Source organism: Papilio polytes, unplaced genomic scaffold (genome assembly GCF_000836215.1).
Source record: "Papilio polytes unplaced genomic scaffold, Ppol_1.0 DF821388.1, whole genome shotgun sequence".
Taxonomy (NCBI): domain Eukaryota; kingdom Metazoa; phylum Arthropoda; class Insecta; order Lepidoptera; family Papilionidae; genus Papilio; species Papilio polytes.
The window spans coordinates 325,388-337,604 of record NW_013527816.1 but is presented as its reverse complement, the minus strand read 5'-3'; the positions used below and the strand labels follow the sequence as shown (position 1 = coordinate 337,604).

The following is a 12,217-nucleotide window of genomic DNA, read 5'->3' as shown; positions in this document are numbered from 1 at the left end:
GTTTCATTACTTTCGTAATCAAGATTGTAAAATTCGAATGAAAATTAACAATCGACATGATGAAAATCCACAAGCTCAAAATAAATAGACAGACATCGTTGTCTTCAACTGTTTTGTTATAATTAAAAAAAACAATTAAGGTCATATTAATATATCTCCTTTTATTTAATCGGTTAAATAAAAAAATCTCAAACTAATAAACAATGTCAAATATAAAAATGTCATTAAAACGATTAGCTGGAACGTTAAATGTCGTTGCTCAGACGATCTTGCACCTAATTGGGTTAATTTAATATTTCAATTTAGCACTACCCGCGAGCACGTCTTATGCTAGGTGCCTGAAGTTTCCATTTATTTTATCATTACCTAGTGATTCATTAGTGTTAGGATGAACTAACTTTCAAAGGCGTAAAACTCAGGTAGTTCGGAAACACAAATTACGCAGTTATAAAACCAAAAGCACTAACGAATGGTTAAAAATACCTGGGAAACCGGTCATTAGTGAATCTGATTTAAATTAACGGACCATTACATTGCATGTAAAATTTTGAATTAACGGATTTATGACCTCAAGAACACACTTGAAAATATTCTATTAGTTCGAGTAAGAATGTCAATTCAAGTAAGAATATCTATAAAAAAAAAACCCTATAAAGATCGTTTAGTTAAGACCGATTCAGATTTAAGAGTAATAATGCAAAATGCACGTATCATCAAAAGTTTCATTTAATTACGATAATAGCAAAAATAAACAATGACATTCAAGGTTGTAATATTATTTCTTATACACATTGTCCTTTCCTACCTTTCTTTGCAAATCATATTAGAACATATCCTCGTAGATTTAATGGTGGGTTTTCACTGCTAATCGCCCTCCTCAAAAATCTTAGTATTGTCTCAGCTTTTTCATTTAGAAAAAAAGGAATGAAAAGATATTTTGTATGAGTGTTTACAGTTTATAACAGCGCCTCTCCTTCCAGACCTAGTTATATTTGTGAATTCTAGCTACGAAACTTCTACGAAACGTTAAAATTCAATCTAAATAACAGCTGAATACTATGAATGTATACATTTTTACCAGCAAAATGTTCAACCGATTTTTATTAAATTGACTTGGTCTTTGATATGTAAATGGACCTCGGTGCAGAATTGATTGAACAAAATCTAGTGTGAAGTGCCCGATATTTTTCCATCAATTTGCGACAATCCGATACTGCACCGAGCACGTGCACATAATTAAATAAAAATGTAAATAAAGCTTGTACCTTTTGTACGGAGGGTTGAAAACTAATGGATTTTAAAACTATTATTTAAAAACAACTGTCAAAGTTACAAACTTCGTTCTAGCATGGAGTTAATTGTAATTAAAATATGTGATGTTCTATAGTAATATTCCAATCAGGAATATTTACTTCCACCGCTTTAGACACTGAAAACCTCAAGTTCCAATGACTTGAGAAGTTGAATTTTGTATTTTACTCCCTATGTACATATATGCCGAAAGTTAGACTTTTAAAATAAAGTAATAATATTTTATTTTGAAATAATTGACAAGAATAGGAAATCCTTCAGCCCGGCAATTCGGACAACCTGACATCACACAGAAGGTTATGTTAATATGAACAATCATCCTTCGATCACATTACTATTAACATTAGGTGAAATCTTAGTCAAGTACTTGTTTATACTATTATAAAAAAGGACTTTTGGACTAATAAAACACAATGGTTTCGCGATCGTGACGCGAGGTCTTACAATATATGTTCATATATAACATGATCATGACTGGAGTGACGACTGTGCTGACGGAAGATCGATCTAGAGGACAAAAACCAGCACCGACCCTATGTGAGTGGAATAAGAGTTATGATGAATACGTGCTATCTACAGGTTAACATATAACCCACAACGATTAAGATGGAGGTTATAAGTTATAGGATATTACGTACATTTTGGTGGTTTAAAACAACGTGTAGCCATCCTAAGCAATTTTATACTAGGAAACTTTAACTCTGTTATCCACCAGAGATTTGGTAGGTAGGTTAGGTATTTGCCTACTTGCGCGGTTAGTATCAAATATTGCAATAGAAAATACATGAAATGTTAAGGAAAAAGCGTTACTAATACCAAATTTCTGTGATATATCTAAATAGAATTGGACGTCCTACTAACAAAACGTGTGTCTAATGACCTTGCTACTATATTGTATCCGCTTAAGCGTTAGATATAATTAGTCTGAAGTTATTTTCAATTAAAAGTAGAAATAGATTGACGGAAGAAATTAATACCACAAACAGTCTAAATTAGAAAATTAATTTTGTAAATATAGATTCATATATTGTATTTGAGATGTAAATAAGTGTAACCTTACAACAAGCGTAATATAACGAATATGACCTCTGTTTAATGTAATAACAAAGAGAAGGATGTAATTTATTACTGAACAGTCGTGATACCCCAACTGCTATATAAAAGAAAAAACATTCTTTTAAATTCATATTAATACTAGTAATACTAGTAATACTCGGAAAACTGTATCACATTTTTCTTCTAATTCATCTAACATACATTAAATTTACAAATATTAACACACTTTTATGCGAAAACGATTAAAAAATCATCTGAAAAACAAACAAACCAGATCCAAATCGACAATTAAACTAAATTACCTTTTTGGATGATAGCGTCAAAAATTCGATAAGTTGCACCACAATCATCAAGTATAGGATGCCGTTTTATACTATGCAAGTGATCGGGATCGAGTGATTTGGATCTGCCACGGACGTCTTCTTTGATACGGACATCCGAGGTTGTGGCTGGCACTGCGCAAGAGCTGCGTCTTACAGTCGAGTCATGCCTCCAGCTCCCCATTTTTTTACCAAATGATCGTATCAAATCTTGTATAGAGTGGTGTTTGTTTTTACTACCACTGCCACCTGATTCACGCCTCTCGCGTGTACCAGTGTTACTTTTAGGAGACTTCGAGCACTCGATCAACTGTTTTGCAAAACCTTTTTTATCGAACCGGTCCGCATAAGGACGGTGGTCCAGTTTGTCGGTGCTAATATCTCCATACAATTCACATTTGTTGTAATCATTTTCTTGTATATCATCCATCACTTCATTATATAGTGGTGAAATGAAATGTTTATAATCATGTTTCGGTGCTGAACTAGGACCAGGCAAATCGAAGTTGGTTCGGTTAGGACTCTGGGATCGAGATAACGAATAACGTCGATTGTGAACAGGTAAAGCTCGAGCCTCTTCTTGCCACGGTGGACTATCTGCTAATTCTTGCGGTGAGTGTCCCAAGCTTCGTTGGCCGCTATTCCTCCTTTGAGAAATTGAAATCCTTTTCGACTGTTTGTCATTTTGCACAGATCCTCGGGAGCTCCCAGCCTTTGGCGAGGTAGATATGTTTTCGTCGCCTTCTTTGGTTGGAGTTGACTCACGAGAACTTTTTTTTAGTTTTTGAAGACAGTTTGCAAATCCGTGCATTGTCTCTAACTACCTATCGATATCTAAAACGTATTAACTAATCTGCACTTATCACGTACATTCGTAACTGTTAATCGAATCTCGGTAATTGAAACACTTAAAAAACTAATGTAAGAAACAAGCAGAAAGTTAGATAGTTAGTAGTAGCAGGAAGTTATATATCAAACTTAAAGTTGAAAATCAAAAAAATATTTCTTTCACCCCGAGGTCTCGTATTAACGACACAGATTTGGCAGCTTATAACGCAACAGCTTATTAAGCATCTATAAATAAACAAAGATACCTAATCTTGTTAATCAACAAACATCATACAAGCGGTACGGAGTGTATTAATGTCTAATAAATATCGTAATAATATCGAACATTAGGATTTAATTTTATAAGACAAAATGTTTTGAAGACTTTCGATGCGATATTTTACCACGATAAATATTCATCGGATCTTAATAGTTACATAGAATTTATTATCGCTACTTGCGCAGTTATTTGGGGGAGCATTTTAGGCCAACTCATGAATCGAGCCGCCATTGTTTATTCGGATGTTCAAGGTCAACGTGTCCTATTTAAGGAGTGCATTTACGTAGTTAACAGGGAAGTTGCAGACGACCTTGAAACGAAATGCCGACTATAGGTAAGTACCTTAGTTTTACAAATTGTACGTGCACATTGACATAAGCTAAAACTTATTTAGTTGTTATGTAGGTAAACCTAAAGGTAAACCTACATAACAACTAAAAGATGTAATTTGATATTCTTGCATCCATCACGTACAGTATCTTACTGGGAATTTGAACTATCCTAACACCTGGATATTATTACATTATTATCTCTGATACTAAAGAGGAAAAATGAGATGGCAATATTCTTGTAGTACGAGTGTAAATTTTTATAACAGTTATAATTATTTTAAACAGAAATCTTATAATTGTAGATTGAGAATATTATTGTAGGATTTTCATAAAATTGTTTATCGTTCACCATTAAGTTAAAATCACAGATTAAAAATGTATTCAATAGGACACCCTCAAAAGGAGTAAGTGCCCTTTATTTCACGGATTAGATTAACAATCTTAGGCAAAAATGGAACGATCTCTTTTAAATGTATATCTATTTGACGTAACACAATGTTTCTGATAAGCAATATATCTCAAACCTAGATCGATGCAATACTTTGTAATGATTTTTAATTTAACTTTTTGATTTCTAATTTAAATAACGATGCAGATTCAATAAAAAAAAGTTTTAAGCGCATTGCTCGTTTCGGAAAACTCATACCGAGTAGAACCACATGCTATACGTCAAAAAGAACAAGCTTGTTTAAAACTTTTTCGAAATCAGTTTAAAAACATTTTTTAATGTACATGTACATTTTTAAACTACATGTGATGTAGTATAAAACAAACTATTGCTAATTATATTGTTACTATAGTGTTTATAAAATAAAGACCAGTAGATGAAAGGAAAAAGATAAACCATTAAAGTGATAATATCTGATGATTTAAGGATATATGAGCTATTTTCATGTTTTTTTTTTATATATTTATTTACAATAATATACATAAGGGAATCACTATTCTGTAAGCGGTGTAGTCGGAGCTAAGGTTACGAGCAAATTGATGTTCAACCACTTCAATTTATTCATGTTCATTCGTTTCAATAAACATCAAGGTACTCCATTTGCTTGTAATGGGGGAGCATTATCACTACACTTTCGAATTACGTAGCGCATTCAGATTTTAAAAATTCGCACATTTATTGAATCTAAAATCTTAACATTCCTCCCATTTAAATAACTTGGAAATTTATAAATTATGTTAATTACACATATTCCAAGTCTCGTAGACTTTGAACTTATGTGATGGTCAATTTTAAGATATAAAGGCTGAGTATAAGGGTTAATACACATTTGATACTTTGTCAAACAACTATCGCTGCACATTGACGCCCGCAGTTAACAATTTCCTGCTCGTGAACTCTAACAGCGTTTGCAATCATGTTCTTGTTATAAACCCGGGTACATCCTAGTGATGATTACAGCAACAATACAACAAAGAGAACACAATTTAGACAGGCCACGTGCATGAATATGACGTAGTTACGTTGCAGCGCAAGCAATATTCATAGAGGACGAAACAATAAGGGGTGCTACACAGGATTCCCTATTGTACGTTGGAACTTCAGGTCATCGGCAAAATGAAGAAAAGCTCTTCTACGTATTTATAAGTTTTATAACAAGTTGAAATCATCCGTAGTCCAGATATCTTTATGATGGTTTCACGTTAAACACGTATTATTACGTCATTAATGACAAAAATAAGTCACGTTGAGGAAATAGTTAATAAATAAAAAGTTCCGCGAAGAAAAAAAAACAATTTCGCAAGACCTTATTCTATTACCAGAGGTCCTATTAACACGAATGTTGGCAAGAACATTTTCGTAACATCATCGACAAAATTTGTAAAAGAATTGTGCAGCCTCCCTGCCGAATGTAAAGTACCTTCACCAAATCTTGTACAAATTGTGTCGATCACGGTACGAATACGTTATCGGAATTGTCACAAATATTCGAGATAGACCGCAAAGAAGTTAACAAATCAACGTAACGAATGTTGGGGAAATCGCGTTCTAATTCGTTATTAAATATAATTTTTCAGATAAACTGAAGAATGTGCTTTTAAAGCTCGATCCAATCTTAGAGATCGTAAAAAAATACACAAAGTTAAAATATATTATTGTTTATTTATAATAAAAAATATATTAAGAATAGCAGTATAAATAACCTTAACGTAAAATGTAAAGGGACAATTGTTTACAATTTTCAGTTGATATTAAAATTTGATATGTTACAGAAATTGAACCTATCTATGAGCTACTAGAAAACACTACTGAGTTAGTTCAAATTTAGATTTTCTTATCATTTCTTTGTCTATAGTGTGATGATAAGATTACGATAAGCATTCCAATGCCATGCATTAGTAGGGTATAAGTGGAAATAAGTCGAACGGCCGTAATAAGTCATTAAAACCTGAAGGCCTAGTATCGAATCCAAACAGCCAACTACTGCTTACTATAACGTCCGACTAGTTATTTACAGTTTAATTAAATTTGGTTACGGTTTAAAGTTGGATGATTTGACAAAAAATAGTCATAACATATCTTTACTTTCCTGTCCATTTCTTATTAGAAAATGGGGTAATTAAGACTAGAATGACAGATCCGGCAACACAATTATTCAAAGAAATCCGGAAACACATAAAATTCGCACCAACATTCTGTGTGGTCATAGTATTACAACGGTCTTGTAGGCCCATTCGGCAAACCATGTGAATTTGAGGGCTCTACCAACCTTACACATTAGTATTTTGTAAGATGCACGTTGACTTATAAACATGCATACATCAGCAAATTCGTTGGCTATCAAGACCGAGGGTATAGAATCACAATGTGGGGCGTATAGAGAATTAAATTTCAATGTCTTCTTTGAATTGCTAACAAGCCCAAGCTTGTTATAGCTTTAAATATCAGGTTATAGTTTAATAAGCAGTGAGTGCACTTTTAAAATATCTATACGATATTCTTTATTAACTTATTAGCCCCATCGAGACATTTGCATAACAAACAATGCGATAACACTTCGCAATTTAGGTCACAAATGAATAAAAGCACTATGCAAGCCTATACAAAATAAGGTACCAGCATATAAAGTTAAAATTACGCATTGTTCAGTCGAAAGGTGTTTGAAAATGTGTGTTAAGATATCTGAATCAGAACAGTAAGATAATTTATTTAGAGCAGTTAAGTAGCATTGTCATACATTGAATTTGTATTATACGTACTATTATAAGTAATATGAAGAAGCTGTTATAAGGATTATTGTCACTATCATTATCATAAGCGAACATTAACGAATAAATCATTGAGCGACATTTATGCGTAAATAAACCGATAGTACAGACGAAAAATATAATAGGAAGAAACGACAATGTACTGGTCGTTCACGTAGTACTTTTATAACTTTGTTAATATCGACTGCAAAATAAGATCGTAAGTCATTATTCCAAGTGAACCTGTAGGATAGTGGTACATTAATTATTGCATAATACATATCTTGTATACAAGATAGCATACAATGTCCACATAAATTAATTGTACGTTAATTCCGTCCCAATATTTAATATAATATATGAGCACATATCTGTTTATAATAATAAAGTTGATATTAGAAAATTATTAAAACATATTCAAAGGTAAAAAAAAATAATGAGACCTTTGGATCAAAGAGAAGGGAAAAGTTATTTTAGTTGAGACAAGATGCAGTAGCTAGTCGTAGGCTAAGGTCGATCACAACAAACGCGTTTTATCATCCATAACCATGTGAAATTATGGTGAATGTTATATTTTACAGGCGAAATACGTGCATATAAATGTCCCGTAAAGAATTTAGTAAATTAAAAAATCGCGCTATAATTGAAACCACCACCTTGATCAAGACAACTTGTTAGTTCGGAAATTTGACAAGCTACAACGCCCTTCAAAGCGAAAAACATTTAGGTGCTTGACGGTAAACCGTGTCAATACGTAACATTTTTACTTACATATTTCTCTTTACTTCAGCACCAGAATTTACTCCATTAAACCCGGTTTCGACAAAAACTGTAGTGTGGTTTGTCGATTCCTGCAATTCTTATTTCCGTTTGGCACCAATGGAAATACATCCGTATGTTCATCGAACCATATTTGCAAACAGTATTTAAATAACATAATAACTAAAAATGTAACTTGTTGTATGGATTTTTTTATCCCTATCATTTAGTGAATTAAAACTTTAATTTAGTTAAATTAATTATCTCTATTAATTTAACTAAATCGTTGCTTTCGGTAAATCGTAAAAAATAAGTAGGCTTTTTTCAAGTGTTTATATAGGTCAACGGCATGTATAATAAACTTCCGACAAACTTAATACGAACAAACCGGAATTTAATGCAGGGTCTCTCAGTTTTGGAGGTGAACCACTAAAGTGCTACGTAATCAGCGCATTTTTGTTGTGTCATAGAGAATTAAAATCTAAACTTATTATTTAGCAATAAACAACAAACGGGCTCTTCCACCTTTAAAATCGGGGTAAGAAGGTATATAAACATGAACAGAATCTAAATAAATATTAAAACTTCAATCCTAGGAACTTGTTTTACCTGTACCCATACTATATTCAAAACCCTTTAATTACTTGTACATCATACTAACATTATAAATGTGAAAGTTTAGATAGATGGATGTTTGTTAGAGTTTGTAGCCCATACGACTTAACAGACTTCGATGAAATTTGGTATAGATGTAAAGGATAGTCTGGAAGACTCATCATTCAGTCACATAGGCTAATCATTTTTGTTTTATTTTATTCCACACGGACGGAATCGCGAACGAAAGCTAGTCACTGATAATTTTTGCCTAAAAGTACAGATTACAAATGGATTTGAATCCTGACATTCGATTATTACCGCGATCCGTGTCCTAGCACAAGCTTCGAGCTTACTCATATATGATTAAAGAAATTTTAGATTACAAAAAAGGTGCATATTTAAAAAAATAATTTACAGGCCGAATGCAGACCGCTTTAAACATATGATCGTATTGAATTCGTCATTAAAATAGATAATTGTTTTTGCTAGGTACTTACGTAGTACGGAGGCACAAATAAAAAGTTATCCACGCTCAATTTATCAATTAAATTAATACAATAACTAAGTACTTTTGAAATTAACATTAATTTTAAGAAATGTTTATGTTCACCACATTTAGATATGCCTTCCTAATTTTAATCTTTAATTTTCCGAATCTGCGCTATAATGTGTATTATGAAGGTACACAAAAAATATTATGGTTTATTGCTTTAGAAAAGATATAGAAAGATTGGTTTCTATAGAGATATTTCGTCCTTATTCATATAAAAAATCCTATTTCATTATAAAAATGTTTTATGTTTTGTTACGAGCATGTCATGAAGGAAATTTTATGGAGAAAAACATTACGGAAAAATAATTTTCAATATTCTAAATTTAACAACACAGTTACGGAGTTCTTGCCAAATCCAAGTTTCTTGTCACGTAAATATGATATATCGGTAACGAGATTAAATAGATATGAATTTCAATAAAATATACTAAACGTCTAGATAAAACAGTTTGACAATAAACGTAATTTTATACATCAGAGATGGTTGTTAAATTGTAATGTAACTCGAAAAAAAATTGTTTACGAGTAACGTATTGTGTCAGGTTCATGTTCAATTGCCGGTAAATAATGCACACATGCACCAACGTAAACAATGACTCGAACTTGACCGAGATTCGACCAACAAATGTATCTTACACAAAACTGATACACTAATATATCCACAGGTTGATTAACGCATAATAACACACGAATGCATAACTATGATTTTTTCGATATATTTTCGAAATGTTGACAGCACGTCATACTCTCGCGACGCACGTAGGAATACTAACTTAGTGAAATAAATAAGCAGAGTGGGAACGAGAGGGCAGCAGAGTCGTGAATCGCCGTGCCACCGTCCACCGCGTGGCGAGCACGCGACCTGCGAAGATGTTACTACGACACACCGACCACGACCATTAAGCCCTCCAAATACGCTGTCTGCTAAAGTTATCAATGTTAGAAGATACTTTAATTGTCTAAGATAGTGTACTAACTGCGCTATAACATTTGTAATTAATGAGATGTAGAGGGTAGAAAGGAAGAACACCTAGCCTAGGTGACTGACTTTTTTTAATTCCCCGCGAACGGAGTTGCAGGCGGAAACTAGTATAATTATATATTTTACTTAGTCTATTTTTTTTAATTGCTTAGTATAGTTCAATGTCTCAATTCGATTAAGGTGTAGAGGCTTTAAGACAAAACATTTTTTTCTAGCCTTTAATTTATTTAACAGTAGCTTTAGCTCGCGTCTTCGTCTGCGTGGAATCAAATAATAGTAAAAATGTTGTCCAAGTTACTCAGAGATAAATTACCTTTTCTATTGGTAAAAGAATTTTTGAAATCGGCCCAGTAGTATTTACGTGAATATATACAAAAATACCAAAAAAAAAAAACAAATCTTTTGTAACTATTATATTAGTATAGATATGGATAAGGACATAGAACATATGATTGTTATTTTTTAAAAAAGTAGAATCGCGCCAAAACTTTAATCGGAACATTTGTTTAACTGCGCCACAGCTTATTTTAGATATAGGTATAACAAAAACACGACGAAATTCCTATCGGTTTCTCCCTACAGCTAGGGTAAGCTTTTTACGGATCCTCCCCACCGCTTTCACGCTCCGAAATGGACTATATACCTGGATCACTCGCTATAGTCTATTCACTAAAAACGAATTGCGCAAATTTTCTGACGCTTCAAGTAGGTTTCAAGTAAAATTTTTACATAGGACTCTAAGATTTAATGAGTTTACTCATCTGGATTTAAGGTAGTTTCAGAGCATTTTCATGATTTGTCACATATCGTAGCGTAAATACTAAAAAGTAAAGGTATTAAATTTATTGCAAAAATTGAACTGTTTTTTATTTTAATAGTTAAACACTTGTATGTTATGCGTATGTCTATACTAAAGTTATAAAGTGGAAAGATTTGTATTTTTGTATGTATTGAAATAACTAAAAAAGTACGGAGCCAATTTTAGAAATTACTTTACCATTAGAAAGGTAATATATCTGTGAGTAACATAGGCTATGTTTTTTTTTTATTTCACGCAGACGAAATCGCAAGCAATAGCTAGTATTTTATATAAGTAAAAAAATATAATTGATTAATACATTATTGTGGACCTTTTGGGTAATAAAGATATCAATCTGCTTTATTTAGGTGCAAAATATTTTATCCCTTACCAAATACTTAATACAGACCTACTTACGAAGAAGACAACTATAACTAAAGAGAACTTAACTTACCTCGATCATAAGCTCGTGGTGTGGAAAACGTTCTCTGAAAGAAACAGAAACAAAAAAAAATAAATCAACAGAAAATAAAAAGCGTAAAAAAACTTGACAATAAATTTGAAATCACTCTTTTTTTTATTCTATGAATAATTTAAAATATTGCAACATAAAAAACATAGCAAGACACGATTGCATAAACTAGTTATCCCAAGTCTTCTTAATTGTCATGGTTTCAATTTAAATTACACATTAGTAACCATATTTATGTGAGATATTGATTAACTGAGCACACACGGACGAAGTCGCTGGCAACAGCTAGTGTAATAATAATTGTACAATATAGACATAACAGCTGCAGTAAGGGAGGTTTACATATTCAAAGAATTATTTCGTTACTTTTTAGTGTATAATGTTTTTTAAGAACATTATGTTTTTAGTGTATATTGTTTGGATGTCGATTTTTTTTAGGAATCTGTTGTCGTATGCAAGAGAACGAATCGTTGTAAGTCCCATAAAAGTGAAGATCTTTTGCTATAGGTAAAAGAAAGGCAAATACTGACAATGATCGATGAAAATAAATAGAAAAAACATACTTCAAAACTAACATCACAAACCTCAATAGATACTGAATTGCCACAATTTTACCACATAAGTAAAATAGGTTTGTAAATATGAAAAAAAACAAAACCGACTTCCAAACAAAATACACTAAAAACAAAACAAAATGCACTAAAAACAAAACAAAATACACCAAAAACAAAAT

At 32.2% G+C, this 12,217-nt stretch overlaps 1 protein-coding gene across 4 annotated transcripts in view; it reads right to left on the bottom strand.

The window, feature by feature from the left end:
* The window catches only part of LOC106109011, a 40,772-nt gene that overhangs the window by 12,690 nt on the left and 15,865 nt on the right, over positions 1–12,217 (bottom strand). For all 4 annotated transcript variants that reach the window (XM_013290404.1, XM_013290401.1, XM_013290402.1 and 1 more), the window contains exon 9: positions 11,467–11,500. In XM_013290404.1, the coding sequence (XP_013145858.1) occupies positions 11,467–11,500 (34 nt within the window). The remainder of the gene's footprint in view (positions 1–11,466; positions 11,501–12,217) is intronic.